General features: G+C 46.4%; 1 protein-coding gene across 4 annotated transcripts in view; it reads left to right on the top strand.

The window, feature by feature from the left end:
* Positions 1-21,740, top strand: part of TAX1BP1 (Tax1 binding protein 1) — a 106,578-nt gene that overhangs the window by 37,710 nt on the left and 47,128 nt on the right. For all 4 annotated transcript variants that reach the window (XM_075922160.2, XM_075922161.2, XM_075922159.2 and 1 more), the window contains exons 3-5: positions 4,259-4,361; positions 11,595-11,782; positions 13,754-13,912. In XM_075922160.2, coding sequence (XP_075778275.2) covers positions 4,259-4,361; positions 11,595-11,782; positions 13,754-13,912 — 450 coding nt within the window. The remainder of the gene's footprint in view (positions 1-4,258; positions 4,362-11,594; positions 11,783-13,753; positions 13,913-21,740) is intronic.

The raw sequence follows: 21,740 nt of genomic DNA, 5'->3' as shown, positions 1-21,740 counted from the left end.
GGTTTATTAGGCGATGAGCTTTCGTGGGCCAGACCCACTTCCTCAGATCGAATTGTGGAAGAAAATTGGCATGACCATGTATACCAAAGGGATACAATAAAAAAAAAAGTGAACACACATAAAATAGACAAATCAGATTTTAGAACAAAGGGGAGATGGGGGAGGGCGGGAGGAGGCAGGGAGGTTAATGTCTATGAGATAATGATATTAGAGGTGATAATTGGGGAAGCTATCTTTGTAATGGGTAAGATAATTAGCATTTTTGTTAAGGCCCATTCGTAAAGTGTCAAATTTCAGCATGAATGACAGTTCAGAGGCTTCTCTTTGAAGTCTTGTATTAAAGTCTCTTTGATGCAGGTAGTCAGGTTGTTGAGACAATGACCAGTCTGGTTGAAATGGCAAGAAACTGTTTTTAGTTTGTGTAACTGTCTGATGTCTGTTTTGTGTGCATTGATTCTTTGACTAAGTGTCTGAGAAGTTTGTCCAATATACATAGCAGATGGACACTGTTGGCACATGATAGCATAAATTACATTTCTGGATGAGCAGGAATATGTGTTCTTGATCTTATGACTGAATTGGTTAGGTCCAATGATGGTGTCAGCAGAGTAAATACGTGGACAAAGCTGCAATGGGGTTTGTTGCAAGGGAAAGTTCCAGAGTTGGTATTAGTGTGGTATGTCCTGTGGTTGTTGGTAAGAATCATCCTGAGGTTAGGTGGTTGTCTATAGGAGACTATGGGTCTGTCTCCCAGAGCCTCTTGGAGTGTAGTATCCTGTTCTAGTATAGGTTGTAGTTTATTGATAATGTGTTGGATGGGTTTAAGTTGGGGGCTATAGGTGATGACAAGTGGTGTTCTATTGTTTGTTTTCTTGGGTCTGTCTTGAAGTAGTTGGTTTCTGGGTATTCGTCTGGCTCTTTCAATTTGTTTTTTTTATTTCTCCGGGTGTGTAATTGAGGTTTATAAATGCTTGGTAGAGATCCTGAAGTTTCTGGTCTCTGTCAGTAGGATTAGAGCAGATGCGGTTGTATCGAAGGGCTTGGCTATAGACGATGGATGGTATGGTGTGTTCTGGATGGGAGCTGGAGGCATGTAGGTAACTGTATGAGTCAGTGGGTTTCCTGTAGAGAGTGGTATCTAATTTTCCATTGTTGATTTGTACTGTAGTGTCCAGGAAATGGCTCTCTCGTGTAGAATGGTCCAGGCTGAGATTGATGATGGGGTGTAGGTTGTTAAAGTCTCTCTGGAATGCATCCAGTGTTCCTTGGCCATGGGTCCAGATCATAAAGATGTCATCGATATAGCGTAAATAGAGAAGAGGTAAAAGGGGACTGGATCTGAGGAAACGTTGTTCTAAGTCAGCCATAAAGATGTTAGCGTACTGTGGGGTCATGCAGGTACCCATGGCTGTGCCGCTGATTTGGAGGTATAAGTTGTCCCCAAATTGGAAATAATTGTGGGTGAGAACAAAGTTACATAGGTCTGCTACCAGATTGGCAGTGGTGTCCTCTGGGATAGTGTTTCTAATTGCTTGTAATCCGTCTTCATCTGGGATATTGGTGTAGAGAGCTTCTGCATCCATGGTAGCAAGGATGGTGTTATCAGGGAGGTTATCAATGTTTTGTAGTTTTCTCAGGAAGTCAGTAGTATCTCAGAGATAGCTTGGAGTGTTGGTTGCATAGGGTTTGAGAAAAGAGTATACATAGCTGGATAATCCAGTAGTGAGTCCCAGAGAATACCACTGCCAAAATTCTGAACCAAACCAACTCCAGATGCTCTGCTCTGCAGCTTCCTCAAGTCCGCCGCTCATCAGTTTCAGCAGAGGCCGTGGCAGACTTGGGGAAGTTGCATGGAACAAAGCAGCTGGGGTGCCAAGCAGGGGGGTGAGGAGCGGTGCTGCGGGACCAACCCGGCAGCAACCCAGCTGCTCTGCTCCGCGCCGCTTCCCCAAGTCCATCGCTGCTGCTGCTGATGAGTGGTGGACATGGGAAAGCTGCAGAGCAGAGCAGCTGGGGTGCTGCCGGGTTGGTCCCGCAGTGCTGCCCCTTCCCTCCCCTTCCCCCCACTCGGCAATAACTACTGCAGTCTGCGGGGTAGGGAGCCTGCTCCCCTCCCAGAAACTCTGTGGCAGCGCGGGACTTCCCCTGCCTTCATGCAAAAGGGTGGAGGGTTCGCCCCTTGCTGCGCCGTTCCCCACCCGCCCCTCTGGCCGCAGTGCGGGTCCTGGCAGATTGGTCACAGCCCCTTACCGGAGTACCTCCCGATAGTCCGGCGTATCCGATAATCTGGCACCACCTAGGTCACAAAGGTGCTGGATTATCCGAAGTCTACTGTACTTACATATAAAATATCATTTTTTTAAATTTACTAATGTCGTTATTGTCAGTCCCTGTAATACACGAGGTTCGAAGGGATGCCGGAAAGGATGAGACCACAACTGGGGGTTTCAAAAAGCACAAACTGATTTTATTTTGATGGCGCCAGACAATCATCAGAACAAAAATTAAACAGATTGCCAGACAACACAAAACAATTCCCTGAGGCTTTTCTAAATCACAATAATTCCCAATAACTGCCCAGGGGTTAGGAACAGTTGAATTAACACTGGTATTATCCATAGGGCTGACTATTTACACAACTTTATACAAGGAAACAGTAAAAAACCTAAACCACAACTATTTATAAACTAACTTAGTAACTTTTTAGCCACTGTCACTTGGCAAGCAATAAGGACAACTAAAAAATCAACTAGGATAGGGATGATGGCGGGGGGGGGGGGGAGGGTGGGTTATACCAGTTCTGGAGACAGCAGGAACACAAGTACCGGTCACACGCTCATAAACTGTCTCCACTCGGGTCGACCAACTCGGAGTACGCTCAGTAAGACTCAAGAGCGGGGGGTGCAAGGCGTCTGGGTGATCAGGCCAGGCGTTCACTCAATGCGAATCCCCAGTGAGAGAGGGGCTGCCTGCCTGTTTTATTGCCTGTGAACTTATCACCCCATAGGTTGGTTTTTGCTGCAGTGGGTGGAGTAGCAGGCCTGAGCACCAGTCAGCCCCCTGGCTGATCTGTTACTGCAATGGGTGGAGCGAGCAGGGGAAGATTATTAATTTACATGCCCTTATATGGAAAACACTCCACCTCACAGACAGAGCCCCCTATACCAGCCTCAGAGGTATTACAGGCTATGGCTCCCTGCGACGGGCAGCCATTCCTGATGTTCTGCCTCGGACAGTTACCAAATTGCAATTTAGTGTATAGTAGAAAGTGGCATTTAATTTATATACAACTCTTATATTGCATTAGATAACTGCACAATAAAATCCATACTATAACTTTTACATACATGTTAAATTTCTCTATGTTAAAGAGAGTTTTTCCTGCAGGGCAACAGTGACATTATCGTGTCACTCTACGTCACTCTGCTCCCCAGCCTCAAAAGAATCTCCAGAAGGGGAAGAGGTGGCCATGGCTCAGGGTTCTCCTCCCCCCTTCAAGGGGCACCTTGGGCTCCCCACTGGTCCCCAGCAACCCTGAAGGAGGACCAGGGAGTGGTAGCAGCAGCCCCTCACTGTGCTGGGGGTCCCAAGGCTCCAGGACCAGCGGGTGGGAACTGCCGTCTCGGACTGCTCAGGCTAAGTGCACTGGGGTTGCCATGTGCCTGAAGCTCCAGCCTAGAACCCTCCCCCAGATTAGCGTGCCAGTGCTGGATTTCTGCAGTGGAGTGGGGAGAGGAGGAAACCAGAGGCGGCTTGCAGAGAAGCATGCATGCTGCTGTCGCTTCTGCTGCCCCCGGCTCAGCCCTATCCCCTCTCTGGAGGCCAGAGGGAGGATGAGGGGGCTGGAGAAGGCCAGGACTGGCTGCGACTGGCGGGTGGTGGGGGACTGAGAGGCTGGAAAGGGGGCGGGAGGAGGCTGGGAAGGAATGAGGGTGCCGAGAGACCAGGCGGGCGAGAGGCTGGGGCTGGCATGGTCTACGGCCCTCCCCTCCCCAGCAGCTGGGGCTGGCATGAGTTTCAACCACAGAGGGGTGAGCTGGGCTTGCTTACCACCACAGGTAGGGGCATTGGCAAGCGTAGTGAGTAGGGTGCACTGCCTCCCAGTATTCCTGACTTGTAAAACATTGGTATCTTTTTTTCTGCATGGCGGAACTTGAGTATGTGGGTTACAGTGTGCGGTAAAAATCGGACCCTTCTATCTTAACTGTGTGTAACATTTTACTCTATTTAGGCTTTTTCTTTTGGCTTTTTTCTTCAGGTTGGTTGGAGTACTGCTCGAGACTATTATACATTTCTGTGGTCACCCATGCCAGAAAATTATGTGGAAGGATCAACTGTTAACTGTGTGCTTTCTTTTCAAGGTGAGCAAGTATATACTTGGTAAATAAGTATCTGTGGAAATTAAGAGCCTAAAGATTTGAGAATCTTGGCCTTCGTTTTCTTTGCTGCTGTTTTAATCTGTGTGCATCTGTTTTGCTTACTTTTGTAATTCTTAACTGAGGACTATAGTGTCTGTTAAAACTATGTAATTATGAAATCACTGCTTTTATTTTTGCTATTTAAAAACAAAACAAACCCCAGTTCACAAAGTTGAAGGAAAGATTTTTATTTTTTCTCACCCGAAATAGCAGCTCTAGTGATTGGGATTAGTAACCTCTTGATTTAATGCTATGTACAGCACCCTTTTTTAGCCACAGTCAGCTTTAGTCAGCTGTGAATTGCTTCCTACAAATAGGGTAGTAATGTAATGTAGAATGTCAATACTGATGGTTGATTATTTGACCAGAGTCCTTCATATAGATGCCTTTTTTTTTCTGTTCTTAAAAGTAGTTGATCTGTACTTCAGTGTTGTAGTAATGACTTACAGCGTGGGCTCCCTTTCTTCACCTAAACCACTGGTTTTTAGAGTGGACTGCAGGCCCACTTGGGAAAGCTGCTAGCGGGCCTATGCCACTTTGTTTTTCTAAAGCAGGGGTGGGGAACCTTAGGCCCTCGGGCTGGATGCAGCTCCTGGCTTGCCTGGATCCGGCTCTTGAAGCTCAGGGCCTTCCCTTCCTTTTCTCACCCCCAGCTCTTGGCAACCCGTGCTGGCACTCTAGCCCCCCTGCTGCCCCATTCACAAACTCTGTGAGGTTGGGCCCCTCTAGGCTCTAGTGTGCAAGGGGAATGTGGGGAATGTCTGTTGTCTTTTCAGCTGGGAGCCAAGTTAGTGAAGGGTTGTTTTTGTTTTTCTTGCTTTACTTGTGTGCGGCCCCTAACTTAATTTACTGTGGGTCAGTGGCCCCTGACTCAAGAAAGGTTCCCCACCTTTCACTTAAAGGGTTGCTAGGCATAGAGCAGTAGTTCCCAACCTTTTGGGGCTGCTGGGGGCGGGGCTGCTCATGAACCGCACACCCGGGGCGCAAGAATGGCTTGGGCCAGCCCATGTCGCTCGGCAGGAGCACATAAATGCTCCGGTGGGCGCCATGGTGCCCACAGGCACCTCATTGGGGACCACTGGCATAGAGCCTTGCAGCTCCCAGTGGCTATGGTATACCATTTCCAACCATGGAGATCTGCGGAAGTGCCAACCACACTACTCTAAACCAGTGGTTCTCAAAATTTTTGGCTCATGGACCACCCCACTCAGTGCTCCTTTTCCGTGGACCACCAGCTGCTAATGGAAACTTGCTATTAATTACATAATCACGCCTGAGACATTTTGACAGTGCTGCAGCTAAGGAGAACAGTTTCATTTAACCAGTAAGAAAGGAAATATTAATTGAAATTATTAAACAGATTGAGTATTTTAACTTGTTAGTTTATACCTCTTGTTTTCATTTTAGTAGGGCTAAACAAGCCAAGCACTTTGGTCTTTCATAAAATAGGCTTTCCATTCCTTTGATTGTGCTGGGAGTGTCCTGTGCACCTGCCACTCAGAAGTAGTTATTCTGTATAACATCTTGTTTGTGGAAATGCTGGGCTCCAATTTAATTGGAAAAGTTAAACCAAGTATTCAGGAGAGTTAAATGGGAAGCTGTGAAAGCTTCAAAGTTCTTTTTATGCCTGTTAAGGTGAGAACAATAGATTGGAGTGAAGGGGATTGGGTTGTGACAATGAAAAGCATGAATAGTAAATAGCATCACTTGGATACTGAGAGGGTAGTGAGTTGTACACAGTTGTAGATATCTTGGTTTCCTATATTCTAAAAGCTTCTGGTAACTGGTCAGGCCATCTGATATTAGGTTTCTGTACAAGGCTATACAGTTTCTTTACTGTTTGTATTCATGTGTTGAGTTCACTAGATGGTGATTGCTTGTTTTAACTAATAAATGCAAAAGTTCCTGATCAGATCTGCAAATGAATGATAGTTTGCCAACTCCAGGGTATGGATTTATCTGACTCCACATTCCTGAAATTGAAGGAAAAAGTAGGAAACAAGCGATTACATTGAAGTAACTAAAACAGGATTCTCATGGAGTAAACTATGAATGTTGTTACAGGTTATTTATAAGGATAGAGAACGTTCACTCTTAGAAAGTCCAGACAAATCTATATGTTTGTATTCTTCAATATCAAATGATCATGCATTTAGGTTTTGAATAAAGTTAAATCATGTAAGTCCTTGATCCAAGCCTTGTGGTCACTCAATGTCATATCCATTCAAGCAGGAGAAGTCTTTGTGTCTGGCATTTTAAAATGGCAAAAATCAATAGTGAATATATAATAAAATCACTTGAAAGACTCAGACTTGAACTTGGTAAAATTGCAGACTTCTTTTTTCCTAGTCTTGCCTTCAGTATGTTATAAAATGAGCAATTTAAGTAAATCGCCAAAGCTGAAACTTCAACCTGAATAATGTGTCTTGAAGCAGATAAACTCCTTTACCTTTTGATTTCTTAGAACAGAAACCATCTCTACTAATATGTGTGTTCAGCACCTATCAGATAAAGGTTTTGATCTATCAACCCTTCTCTAATATAAATATTTATATTAATATTATTACAAAATGTAATACAGGCAGTCCCCGACTTACGCGGATCCGACTTATGTCGGATCCGCAGTTACGAACGGGGCTTCCCCAGAGTACACGGACTGCGGGACCTCGTGGTCCTGCCGCCCGTGTACTCTGGGGCTTTCTCTGCGTCTCCCTGGTCTGCAGACCAGGAAGACACAGAGCAAAGCCGCGGAGGGGCTCTGGCAGCCCAGGAGCGCCTGGGCTGCCCGAGCGCTCCCCCCACCCCCCGCGGCTTTGCAAAGCCGCGGGAAGCCGGCAGCGGAGCAGTCCAGGCGCGCCTGGGCTGCCTCGCTGCCCGAGCCCCCGCGCAGCTTTGCAAAGCCGCGGGGGGGGGGGGGGGGGGGGGCTCGGGCAGAGAGGCAGCCCAGGCGCGCCTGGACTGCTCCGCTGCCGGCTTCCCCGTGGCTTTGCAAAGCCGAGGGGGGGGGGGGGGCTCGGGCAGCGGGGCAACCCAGGCGCGCCTGGGCTGCTCCGCTGCCGGCTTCCCCGAGGCTTTGCAAAGCCGCGGAGGAGGCCAGCAGCGGGACAGCCCAGGCGCCCCGCGGCTGTCCCGCTGCCGGCGTCCTCAGAGGCTTTGCTCCCCGTCTCCCTGGTCTGCTGGTCTCCAGCAGACCAGGGAGACGGGGAGCAAAGCCGCGGAGGACCCAGGCGGCGGGACCGCGGTGCATCTCAGTCCGCCGCCCATGTCTTCCTGGTCTGCTGGGGTGGGGGGGCGCAGCTAGTACGCCCCCCCCCCCCCCCCCCAGCAGTCTAGGCTTTTCTCCAGATGCCTGTGGCAGAGCAGCTGGGGTGCTGCCGGTTGGTCCCGCAGCGCCGCTCTGGGCGCTACTGGTCCAACCCAGCAGCACCCCAGCTGCTCTGGTCCTGATTCAGCCGCTGCTGGTCAGTTTCAGCAGCGGCTGAATCAGGACGCCTGGGGCAGAGCAGATGAGGTGCTGCTGGGTTGGTCCAGTAGGGCTGAGGAGCGGCACTACTGGAGCAACCCAGCAGCACCCCAGCTGCTCTGCCCCAGGCGTCCCCAAGTCAGCCGCTGCTGAAACTGACCAGCGCTGACTACAGGAAGCCCGAGGCAGAGTTGCTCTGCCCCGGGCTTCCTGGAATCAGCTGCTGATCAATTTCAGGAGCAGCTGACTTGGGGACGCTTGGGGTTCTTAAGTTGATTCTGTATGTAAGTCAGAACTGGCGGTCAGTTTCAGCAGCGGCTGAATCTGGACGCCAGTTCCGACTTACATACAGATTCAACTTAACTTAAGAACAAACCTACGGTCCCTATCTTGTACGTAACCCGGGGACTGCCTGTACCAAGAAAAATGTAGTTTTGGGGCAGCTGCATAAACTTGCTTATTAAAGTAGCTTCATCTTTGCAATTGTGTGATCGTTTAAAGCATAAGCATTACATTACTGTGTAAGGTTTTTTCTGTGTTAACAGTCTTTAATAGCGTGTATTACTACAGGTTGGATCTCCCTTGTTTGGCACCCTCAGGACATGATCGGTTCTGAACGCAGGGATTTGCTGGACTAGGAGAGATCTCTCTCCTTATGGCCCATGCTGCTGTGCTGCCACGGGACTAGGGCTCCATCCTGGCCCCACTGCTGCCCCAGCCCTCTGGGGCCTTCTAGCTGCCGCTAGCCCCGCTACTGCTGGGGCTGGAGCAGCACGGATGGAGCTCTATATCTGCTTGGTTCCATGGCTGGAGCTGGAGCCCTGCAGTTGCTTGGCTCTGTGGCTGAGACTCTGCAGCCCCAGTCGGGGCTGGGGTTGCAGCTCCCTGGCTGCAGCTGGAGCTAGAACTCCCCATCATGCCTCCCCCTCCACACTGGGCTTCCAGCTGAGTCGCTGGTCCGCCTCACTACTCCTGCCCTGCCGCCAGACCTCTCTGTTCCTGGGCTCTGTGAATATCCATTGTTGTGCTGGACCATGGATGTTGCCAGACCAGAGAGTCCCAATTAAGGGAGGTATAACCTGTAGTATGTATTAATCATGTGTGGCCATAGAAATGAGATTTTTATAGAAATTTGGATCTAAATTTCTTGTCTCCTTTCTACGGTCACCTTTGTAGACCAGGAAGGAAGTGCTAGTTGTGAGATCCTTCACTGATCAAGTTTTGTTCAAGTCAGCTCTAAATTACTAGTACTTCTCATTTCTGTAATAATAATTTTTTTAATAATAAAATATTTTCCTTTATACTGCTTTTCCTTGTTATTGGGAAAGGCCTATATAATGGGCATACATGTAATATGTGTCATCAAATTTAAAATTAAACAATATAAATGGACAATTTAATAATGCATTGTGAGATGACGTAAATTATACTATAATTGTACAGAATTGAAACATTAGATCTTAAATCAGGAACAGTAGTGGGGATAATCAATCTTAACTAGTTGAGACTGATTTACTTGCAATACAAGGGGATTAGGCTGGATGATTTAGGAGGTGTTTATGTCCTCTATTCGTCCTTGTGGCTCTCAGGATTCTGAATATAAAGTATAATGGTGCAAAAGTACCATGGTAGTTAAGGTTGCACCATGACATGTTTCAAAGACTGACTTTTCTAAGTCCTCTAAACTCAACATGCTTAGTTGAGTTTCTGTGAAATATGATGTGTGTCAGGAGAGTGTAGAGGAGGTTAATAATAGGTATCTGAAGGTACAGCCTCTCTTCGAGATATGGACCAAACACTTGGCCATAACTTGATCCATTCGTAACTCGGACCCCATTGAGTTACACGCGACCGCGCTGTTCGTAAGCGCGGGCCACGTTCCTAACTCGGGCCCCTTTATGACTGCTCCATGGGAGCTTTGGTCGTAATTGCGAACGGTCATAACTCGACGGTTCACAAGTCGGGGGAGCAGCTGTATAACCATTTAAATTGCTAACCAGTAAACGCTGCCTCATCCGTTTCTGTTACGGTTACATGCCGGCTCCCGGAGAACTGACTTCGCTGTGGACTCTGCAGTATAACTGGAGCCCTGGGTAGCAATTTTCCTAGCAGCAGGGTGGAGAGAATGCATGTGAAAGCTTCCTAGGAGGTAGCTTCTGGGGAGTAAGAGACTAGGAAGAAAAGGATTTACAGTTGCAGTGAGGGGAGGGTGATGGATTGTAGGAAAGGTGAAATTGGCCCAGGTCTCAGTTGAGGGAGGTATGACACCTCTCAGTTCCATATGTATCATGTCCCATAATTTACATACTAAGACTAATTAACCTGTAGACAACAATCCCTATTTCCTTCCCCCATCTCCTATCCCCCTGACACGGGGTGGGAAGTCCAGCCCCCTCCCCACCCGGGAGGATAGGCAGGAAGCCTCTTAGATCCCATCTGAGTTGCCTCACCCCATAATTGTCCCCCCCGCCCCTCCATCTATAGCCGCTGTCAGTGGGGCGCTAAGGCCCAGTGGCCTAGTCAATAATGACCCAAATCAGTGGGGCAAAAAGCCCAATGGCCAAGTCAATAACGTAGTTGAAGCACCCCCACTTTTGGGGGTCAGTGGAGTGGGATAGGGGACCTGGACCCCCTCTCTCCATGGGGCCACAGCCAGGAGCCCTGTCAGTGGTGGACTGGTACCATCACTAGCTCAGCGGGGAATCCACCTGAAACAGCTGAGCTCACCAGGGGCCCTCCAGCTCCCTGTCCTGGGCTACCTCCTACCCTGTCCAATGGCTGGCATCTTCCCCACCTGCATCCTCAAAGTGAGTTGCTCCCCCAGGCATCCACCTTCTGCAGTAGCTGCTGCGTTGGCAGTGTTGCTTGGACAGGAGCTCCTGTCCCTTCTGTGGTTAGCCCTGATTGAGCTGCTCCCCTGGCTTTTATATTAGACCTGCAGTTGGAGCATGTCCAGCAGGGCTGTGGAGGAGGGGCCGTAGCCAAACAAGCCTGGTTAACCCCTCCTGGGCCAGTGCAGTGTTAGTACCTGACACCCCGTCATACCCCCAGTATAACTTTCTATAACCATTGCTCAGTCACGCACTTCAAAAATATCGACACACAGCCTCACATCACATACACACTCACCATGCAGGCCCAACTACTGCCATCACTGCTTAGTGTAGGTACACATAACATATTGGCTATCTGGAATATATGCTAATAATTCACAATGGCTACAGCCAGCTCTAGAGGGTGAAACGAGAAAATAGCTTGAGCAATCTTTTTCCTCCCTCTTCTTTTGTTCTGTCATAGTGTTAAATTAAATGCTGCGGATGAGAGCAAATGAGCTGTAAAAGAAGGTGGCGATTGTACATTGCAGCAACTATGGCATTGGCAGGGTAAAGGAATGTGGGTAAATGAGGTATATTAATTAAAGAGGCCTAGATAAGGTTGCATGGGCAATCTTAACTGCATTTTGTGGTTTTCACAAGTTGATTTTGCTCAACTCATTGGTCTGCAAGAGGTTGACATATCACCAAGAAACCTTAATTCTGCATTAGTGTAATTGTTGGTGATTGAATTATACCATAATATACTCTGTTTTGTGTTATTGCTTAATTGAAGCTATCGTATTAATCATAATGATGTACTGTGTGCAATAGTTCTCATGATTAATTTTTTACTGTGTAAAATTGTTCTGTTTTAAATGTCAATTTTTCTTTTTTTAGGATATTATCTACCAAATGATGATGGAGAATTTTACCAGTTCTGTTACGTTACTCACAAGGGTGAGATTCGTGGAGCAAGCACCCCTTTTCAGTTTCGAACCTCTTCTCCTGTTGAAGAATTGTTGACTATGGAGGATGAAGGAAACTCTGATATGTTGGTGGTGACCACAAAAGCTGGACTTCTTGAGGTTTGAGTTAGCAAACTCAGATTTGTTGTTCTTATTTATATATATTTCTGGTTTTATCTGAATGATTTGGTGAATTAAGTACATAAAAATGTAAAGCTAAGTAGATTCCAAGGGTTTTTGATGCCTAAAATTTGAGTGCAGGTCAAAATACTTGTTAAATACATAAATAAAATATACTTGTAAAGCACATGAATAAAATTTACACTTATGCTCACTGCCATACGGTGCACTTAACACAAAAACTTAAGTAACAATGTTTATTAGGGATGTGATAGTGTATTCAATTAACCAATGAGCCTGGGCTTATCGATTTAATTCTTCATGGTTACAAGTAAACACTCCCATCAACCTCCCCTGCTGTCTCTGTATCAGGCAGCATGGGGCAGGATCAGCTTAAAACCCAGCTCCCCCCCAAGCACTGGCTCCCTCCCAAGCCCTGGAGGAGGGGAGAGTGGCTCCATGGAAGCCAGCTTAAAAGCCTGCTGCTCCCCACGAGAACTGGCTCCTGCCTGCCCCCCTGTGCTGCTGAGGCAGCAGTACTGGGGGCGGGGGAGGGTGCAGGCGGCTGTGTGGGAACCACTCTCTCCTCGCCCTTTCCCCATATGTTTACCAAAACCAAAAAACACAAACTTTTTTACATCCCTAATATTTTAGGTGCCATCTTATATTTCCTTTCCTTGTCTGATAGAGGCAGCAGGTGGGGGGAGAGACTAGTCACATCACTAGTCGACTGTCCAGTAAGCTTCTGTTTATCAGATAGCCGACTAGTCTCTTTCATCCCTAGTGCACAAATGCCTTTTTTCAGTTTTTTCTCCAAGCAATGTTCTGTTATTGTCGGCCTCTCACACAATTGCTTCCATTTAGTGATTTTTTTATCATAAATACCTACAAAGATGTGCCCTATGTTGAGCCCACATTTTATTTGTGATCGTGATTTAATAAACAAAAAAGGGCTATTTCTTTGAAATTGTTTGAAGTACTGATTGGAAAAATCACTTTACATCTTCTCCCCATGCTTCGGATTTGATTGTTCTTTCTTAATTTGCCTTCAGTGTTGCATTTGTGCCTCCATCTAAATTGTTTTGTGTCTATGCTAGTCAGGGGATAAAAGGGCTTTACACAGTGCAGGGTATCTACCTGCAGTAGCTTATCTTCCCTATCTTGTTTGCTGTCTGCACGAAAATGGCCATTCAGATCAGTCTGCAGTCTTGTCACCAGAATCACAAAAAAGAAATTCCCATTTGTAATTCATATGTTATTCTGTCACACACTATATTTGTTCTCCTTCACTTTGGCTATGTTTACATTCACGATTTTGTGACGTTCACCCAATATTGCTGTATTACAGTAAAACTCCATTGGTCTGGCATCTGATGGTCCGGCACCATCAGGAACCCTGAAGTGCTCCGCAGCTGGACCATTGGAGCTGCTCTGCCTCCAGCTTCCCCTATTCAGCCGCTGCTAAAACTGACCAGCGGCTGAATCTGGGAAGCTGGAGGCAGAGCAGCTGGGGCGCTGCACGGTAGGTCCCCTAGCGCTGCCCCTGGGGACTGCGAGACCAACCCAGCAGCACCCCAGGTGTCCCCGATTCAGCCGCTGCTGAAATTGACCAGTGGCTGATTCCGGGAAGCCCGGGGCAGAGCTGCTCGGCCTCAGGCTTCCTGGAGTCAGCTCTTGGTCAATTTCAGCAGCGGCTGACTTGGGGACGCCTGGGGCAGAGCAGCTGGGGTGCTGCTGGGTTGGTCCCTCACCGCCGCTCCTCGGCGCTACTGGATCAACCCGGCAGCACCCCAGCTGCGCTGCCCCAGGCATCCCCAAGTCAGCTGCTGCTGAAATTGACCAAGAGCTGACTCAGGGAAGCCCGGGGCAGAGTTGATACGATGGGAAGTAATACACATTAGTTTGTAATCATTTGAGTTGAGCCCCATGGAGGAAGAATCACATGAAAAGAATATTTATTTTCTTTTCTAGTTTAAAATTGAAAAAACAATGAAAGAAAAAGAAGAGCTGTTAAAGGTAACTACTAGTCTGGAAAAAGAGACTGTACAACTTAGAGACCAACTTGAAAGATTGGAAAAAGAACTTAATCACGAAAAGCAGAGATGTGATCAGCTGCAAGCTGAGCAAAAGGTTAGTTCTGTAACTGATTAGAACTGTCTGCATAACATGTGTACTCTACCTTTTTTCCCAAGAACTAATTAAAGTGGGTGAAAACCAGCTATCAAAACTCCTCAGCAATTAGTTGTTTGCACTAAGGTAGGTCTATTTCTTTCTAAAATAGGTCTATTGCCTTTCTGTCACTATTCTTTTTGTGTTGTAAAATGGTTAAAATACTTAAATTATTTTTGTATCAGGCTTGATTAAATAATCTGACAGCTGTTATGTTTGGCATTTAATTGCAGAGTTCATAGCAGGAAAACTAGTTGAGGTTGATCAGTTTGCTTGTATTACTTGAAAATGGAGGAAGTATTTTCAGTTTCATTCCAAGCAGTGGGTTAATAGAACACAGCATTAAAAGGATATTAGTTTTCAAAAAAGCAAATTCTAAGGAATGAAGAAACTTAAAATTATTGCTAGTAATTCCACTGACAAAGCATAATTACAGAGAATGAAAACTAATTGGGTAGGCTTGTCTAAAAGATATCTTAAAGATCTGAGGGCAAAAAGTACTGGCATTAGAAATGGTAGAAGCAGAGCAAATTCAAAAATTAATTTACAATGTCAGAAAAGACTTGCAGGGGAAATACAAGAGTATAATAATTAATTCTGGTTTTCGCTAATTAGGAATAAGACTGACTTCTCCATATATATACTAGGGAGGATACAAATTACTCTAGACAGTTTGTTTATAGACTCCTAATCAATTATTAAAATATGCTTTATAAAAATGTTTATTAAAAATAGGCTAAGTTGGATGACAGACATGGAGTAATGGCATGGACAACTTTGAAGTAATGAAACTTGTATAATATATCTGTGGATAAAAAGCAATTAATGTAATACTTCTAAAATTTCAGTAATTACAAATCGGAATTTTGAACTGTTTAGCCAAGAAACTGAAGACATATGCTGCTTCTGGAGATCTTAATGAACCTTTGCAATTTACTTTTGAAGAGTTATGATTAAATGGACAGGTGCTAGAGTGTTGGAGGATGAAGAAGTTCTAGTAACAATTTTAAATACTGGAAAAAGCATAATTTACTTTAGTCTTTAATCTTTAATAGAATCACTGCATCAGTGGTTCTCAACCAGGACTCTCTGAGGGACCATGAGCTCTCTGGGGGTCCATTAAGTAGTGCCAGCATTAGACTTGCTGGCGCCCAGGGAAAAACACGAAAGCCCCATATTCTGGGGTTGAAGCCCAGCAGTCTGAACCCTGCCTTCTGAAGCTGAAACTTGAGCAATTTAGCTACATGGTAACCTAGGCAGTTGCCCTGCTTGCTACCCCCTAATGACAAACCCGGTTTTTATGTGCAGAAAAATACTAGTTGTGGCTGTGGAGTTTTTACATGATGGAAGGGCCTCAAAGAAAAAGGTTGTGAACACTTACGCTACATAACAAGTTAAAAGATTAGTTTAAATGTTGTTAGGAAAAAATTTTACAGTACTAATTTAAATTGCAGCAGTTGGCTTTTATTTTCTCTCATTTACCATGAGATAAGTTTAAACTAGCAGGTTTGCATGATTTGAAGAAAGCAATAATCTATGCAATACAGTAATTGAGCTTTTATAAAACTAAACAGCATTTCAGAACTCAAAATTATGCTAAGTGATGTATTATAATATATATATATATAATACATGATCCTATTCATCTGCATAGTGTATTAGCTGATTATTTTATTCTGTCACATACAGAGGCTTTAATAGAGTTCATGATTTTCAGCGTTTCTTACTTTCTTAAACTTTTTTCCCCATAATGCTTTTTTTTAAATTCTATTCAGATTCAGACAAAAAAATACTTCAAATATGTTAAAGCTATAATTAGGGGTATAATTTTTAAATCGTGAGCTTCACCTATAGATTTTATTAAATAAAATATAAAAAATTAGAACAAATACAGTCTAGGTAAAAATGGTAGTTATGATCTCTCTGGGGTAATAATATATAATAGAGGGATCTGACTTTCTGATGTAAATATTGTTCAGCATAGGCTTAAAACTTTCAATTCAAGTTGAAACTTCGTGCTCAGGTTTTCTGACAGCACTGATCAGGTCCCAAGGATGCCAGACTAGAGAGGTTCAACCTCTACAGAACAAAAAGATGACATCTCCCTATATCTAAGAGCTTACATTTCTGTTTTTGTCATTTTTATAACCCATATACCGTATATACTCGAGTATAAGCCGAGTTTTTCAGCACAGCTTTTGTGCTGAAAAATGCCCCCCTCGGCTTATACTCGAGTCAGCATCTCGAGAACTGAGGCGGGCAAAGCCGCAGAGGCGCGGGACCCCCCCCCCCCCCCGCGGCTGCGGCTTCAGTCCGGGAGCCTGTGGTCTGCAAAGCCTCAGAGGCGCGGGGAACCTCCGCTGCTGCCACTTCAATCTGGGAGCCTGTGGTCTGCTGGGGACCGTCCCCAGCAGACCACAGGCTCCCGGACTGAAGCCGCAGCCGCGGGGGGTCCCGCGCCTCTGAGGCTTTGCTCTGGCAAAGCCTCAGAAGCGCGGGAACCCGCCCGGTGCCCCTGGTCTGCTGGAGACGGTCTCCAGCAGACCAGGGGCACCGGAGCAGCTTTCGCCCCGACTCATTTCCTACCCTAGGCTGCCTCATTTCCTACCCTAGGCTTATACTCGGGTCAATACTTTTTCCTAGTTTTTTGGGGTAAAATTAGGTGCCTCGGCTTATATTCGGGTCGACTTATACTCAAGTATATACGGTAACTAATATCTGTACACCTAGCTGAACTGCAGTTGCTTACATAACTGGAGTTTATGAATACCCAGATTAATAACCATGTTATTGATTTGTTAGTGTTTTAACTTTGAAATTTGAGTTGTGATTGCTATTTTCTTCTTGGAGTGCTAGTCCCTGCCATGCACATGCAGTCCATGCACCGGACGCTGGAGAATTCTTTCACATGGTGTCATTTGGTCAGAATCTGTGTACCTGCTTTCCTGTGTTTCACCCCAAACAGTATAAAGGCTGGTGTGGACTGACCACTTCTCCAGTTTCTACTTACTGCTGCATGGCCTAAGTCAAAATCTTCCAGTGTTAAGCTCTTATCCTTTTTCTGTTTCCTGTAAATATTCAAAGTTCTTTAGTTTTCTCAGTTTTTGTTATTAGTGTTTGGTTAATTCCTCAATTAGTGGAAGATTTCCCCCCCCCCCCCCCTTTGGGATATAGAGGCAACAAGGGGTGAGAGAAAATGCGAGGAGTCAACTTGGCAGCAAGGGGTGAGGGCAAATGCGGGTAGTCAACTTGACTACCTAATAAGCCTAGTATTATTGGGTAGTCGACTGTTCAACTACTCTTTTACATCCCTATTCGCTACTGGCCTCAGCATCAACTTGAGCACTGACTATAGTACCAACTGAAGTCAGACTTTGTGACTTGAAGGATCGGGATCTGCCACTGAAAGCCACTTGGTTAGAGAGACATTCACTAGTGGGACTATCGTCGTCCTGTAACTATGTTGTCTACTCTGACAGTGTGAAGTGAAAAAATACAACCTCTCAAAGGGCTAGTAACTTATTCCATTCCAGAGGAGATCTTCATCCTCTTGTACTTGGTCTCCCTTGTCACCAGGATGGATCCTAACTGAGGAGATTCAAGCACTGTCTCCTGTTCCATCCACTAGCTTAAGTTTCCCTTCAGTGGGACAAAAGGCCCTACCAGTGGAGGTAGTTCCAACCTTTTCGTTGTCTGGAGAGTCAAATATAATGGTGGAATCAGCTTCAGCACCACCTTGAAAGACTAACCCAGATAGGCGTTTGAGAGTCTCTGGCCTGAGCCACACAAATAGGAATCTTCCCAGTGTCTTGTGGACCACCATAGTCTACCTTTGAAACCTCAGATTGACCTTTTTGGAGGGCATATATAATCCTTATGCACAGGGCTCGACAGATACACTCGCCCGCTCGCCTGTGGTGAGTAGATTTTGCCAGCTGGCGAGTGCAGAGGCGGACTGGCCCGGTGGGCCATTGTAACAGGCTGGCCGAAACCCGCACTACGAGTGGCGCGGCCCCATCCGATCCGCCGGCCAGCGGAGTAGCAGAGCACTGCTGGGGAGGGGGAACTGTGGCAATTCTCAGCGCCGGGCTGCCCGTGTGCAGCTGTGGCGCGAGGAGGCGGGGCGCTGGCAGACGATTTTAAAGGGCTGCGGCAGCTCGGCTCTGGTTGCTCTAGTCCAGCCCCGGCCCCAACTCCCTCGCCAGCGAGAGACCACTCGTGGCCAACCGCCTGGCTCGCTGCGCCTGCCCCGTGCCCCATCTGCCTCCCGCCGCCCATTCCCCACGTTGTCCCTCCACCCTGGATATCCTCTGCTCTCCCTCTGGCTCTGCGCCGCCCTTGCACCCCGCACCCTGCTTCCCTCCACCCCCAATCTCTGCCCCCTCAGCTCTGTGCTGCCCGTTCCCTGCACTGCCCCTAGGCCCCGATCCCTCTGCCCCTCCCATTCCCCGCGTCCCATTCCTCGTGCTTCCACCGCACCCCGCACATTGCTCCCCTCCTCCCCGATCCCTGCGTCCCTCTGGCTCTGTGCCTCTCGTTCCCCGCGCAACCCCTATCCCCTCCTCTCCCCCCCTCCATTCCCTGCACCCCTCTGGCTCTGCGCTGTCCCTCCACCCTGTTTCCCCTGTGGGTCGGGAGTGAGGGGTGCTTGTCTATAGAGAGGGGCTGGACAGGCCAGGGAAAAAGCTGCTGTGACCCAGCAGCAAGTGAAAGGGGGAGTTCACTTGAAGCGCCTTTGTCTTTATGGAAAAAAATGAATGAAAATGCTCTTTGCTATTTATAAGGCTAAAATGCTGGGACAGAAATGAAAACAAACAAAAAAAATCCATTGCAAAATGCAAATGTGTAAAAGAAAACAAAAAGGGGAGGACAAAAATGTCTTGCTTGGGGCAGCAGAAAACCTAGAGCTGTTCCTGGGGGAGGGGAAGGGGAAAAATATGGGGAAGGGGCTTGTGCTGAGGGTAGGGTAGGAGAGGAGGTCAGGAGAAGAAGAAGAAAGGGGAAGGCACCAAGGGACGGGGTGCAGGAGACACAAATCCCAGCTGGCCAAGTGGAGACAATGAGGAAAAGGGCAGAAGGGGAGGTGTCAGTGGGGGGGAGGGAACAGGGTGATGCTGGGAGAATAGAGGGTAAGGGCACTGAGGGTTAGAGGGGGGAGGAGAAGATGCTGGGAGAAGGCTTGAAAGAAGGGGTGGGCATGAGGAAGGTGGAGATGGAGCAATGCACATGTGAGGGCACAGGGTCATGAGGGGAATGGGGGCAGAGAGTACTGAGGGGGTGGGTATCAGGGAAAAAGAGGGCAAAGGGGGCAGGGGCAGTGAGAGAAGGGGGAGGCACCAGGAGGGTGCAGGTGCCAGGAGATTCTGGGGGTGAAGCAGAAGGGCAGGCACCTGCAGGGGATGAACCAGCACCAGAGGAGAGAGGCAGGGCAGGTATAGAGGGAGGTGTTAGGAGAGGGGATGAGGAGGGATAGCTCACATGATCAGAGTGGGGCTACTGGAGGAGTGGGCACAGGGGAGAGAGAAGGGCTGGCGGAGGGGGGCAGGTCTCAGGAGGGCTGAGGGCAGTGAGAAGGGCAGGAGTCAGGACAGCAGAGGAGAGTGAAGGGTTGGGGGGCAGCAGGCACCAGGGGAACTGATGGAGCAAGGGGAGGAGACATGGCAGCAGAGAAAAGGTAGACATTTATAAGATATTTATTAATAACTTGGGTGATATTTATTAAGACCGTATTAGTAATTACTGTTCTTATTCTTATTAGGAATTTATGCCATTTACAAAAAACACTTTTTGGGGGGGAGGGTGGCGAATCCCTTTTTTGTCTGGCGGGTAGGGTTTTCCATAATTTGTCGAGCCCTGCTTATGCATAAGGGAGAATGGCGTCTGGAAGAGAGTTTGAGCGAAGGCGGCAGTTGTGACTTAGGGCAGGGAACTGGGGTGCAGGGTTTTGGGATGTGACCTGGGAATAAGGGGATTTTGATCTTGGGCAGGAGATTGGGTACCAGATCTGGGAGGGGGTATGGATGCATGTGGAATAGTGGGGCAGGAATAGGGGCGTGGAGGGTTGCGGAAGGAAGGAGCTGAGGTGCCAGAGGCAGAGAGATTAAAAAGACTAGGACTTTTCAGTTTAGAAAAGAGGAGACTCAAAGGGGATATAAACAAGGACTTGAACTGGATGGCCCTTTCCCTCTCATGTCCCCTCTTTTTCTCCTATTTATTTGTACCTCTGGATGCCTTGCTCCGTTCATCTGAGGAAGTGGGTTGTGCCCACAGAAGCTCATGATACTATTTTTTGTTGGTCTCCAAGGTGCTGCAGAACCACTCCTTGTTTTTTAAGTTGGGGCACATCTGCACAGCAGGGCAAAACTTTAATTAAGCTACACAACTTCAGCTACGTTAATTGTGTAGCTCCGTGTTTCTCAAACTGTGGGTCCCAACTTAGAGGGGGGTTGCAGAATCTTAGAGGGGGGTCATGGTGTATCAAAGTTTGAGAACCCCTGGTGTAGCTGAAGTCAAAATAGCATCATTTTGCTTTTGGTGCTATCTACGCAGCAGGATGTCAAAGGAAGGACACTATTCCTTTGACTTCCCTTACTCGTGTGAAATGAGGGTTACAGGTGTCCGAGTAAGAGGTCCTCCAGCTCGCCATTATTTCAAAATGATGACTTGCTGTGTGGACATGTGCTGTGTTATTTCAGAATAAAGTCAGTTATTCTGAAATAATGCTGCTGTGTAGACATATCCTTACAGACTAACAGGGCTACCCCCCTGAGACTTTTATGTGCAGCAAAGATACTGGAGCTCTGAATCTAAAGCAGTCATTTGTCTCCCTCTAGTGGCCAGATACTTGTCTGCAGTGTTCTATAGCATTGCAGTAGTGACAGCTTTTAACAGTAGCGCTCAAACTGTATAACCTTGATGTATACTAAATTTGTTCCTTTAATCTTCTTTTTCTTGATGATCTTGTAAACATTTAGAAAATGTTTTAGTATATATAACACCAATATAAATTGGAGCACAGGCAGATTTATTATTTATTGCATTTTTTCTTTCAACAGGCGTTAAACATTTATTTTATTGTTTGAGGATGTTTTTATAGTACTTGGATTTAATCCTCTAAAAGGTGTCAGCATAAATCCAGGTTCTACAGCAATGAACTGAACAATAACTTAATTTAAAATTGTATTCAAATATCAAATATTGATTTGAATTGGCTTCCTTATGTGGTTTACTTGAATTGCTTCTCTGATTGGAAAATGACAGGGAACACTTTGTTGTTAGTATATTTTTTTTCATCCTTCACTGCAGTTCCAAAATCAGATCCTACAACTACAGTAGGATCTGCATAAAGTTTGAAAACCAATAATTTTTAATATTTTCTGTGCAAATTTTTACCCAAACAGGATAACATGCATATTTCAAAATTTGAACTTTTTGTGGGGAAGGGATGGAAATCTGTTTTGTTACAAATGCTAAATAAAAGTTTTAAAAATCAAACCTAAAACACTCCAGAGTTACTTTTTTGGGCACCAGGAATTTCTCTTTTAGGTGCTGTCAATGTTTCTATGAGGAGAAGTCACTGTTTACGTTTAATTGATCGTTCCTTATGGTTAGATAATTTGTTGATTGTGAAAGGACTAATTTGTAGATATTCTTATGTAGTACAGATAAGAGGAAGCGGTATACTGAATTTAATGCTCCTAGCTCTTACCATTTAGGAAGACTTCTTGAACAGATGAATAGACAGACTCTCTCAAATATATAGTATATGATCTATTTATGAGCAAATTGC

This window comes from Pelodiscus sinensis, chromosome 2, assembly GCF_052426305.1.
Source record: "Pelodiscus sinensis isolate ZL-2025 chromosome 2, ASM5242630v1, whole genome shotgun sequence".
NCBI classification, from domain to species: domain Eukaryota; kingdom Metazoa; phylum Chordata; order Testudines; family Trionychidae; genus Pelodiscus; species Pelodiscus sinensis.
Note: the sequence above shows the minus strand (reverse complement) of the source record. Positions and strands in the feature narration are given on the sequence as shown.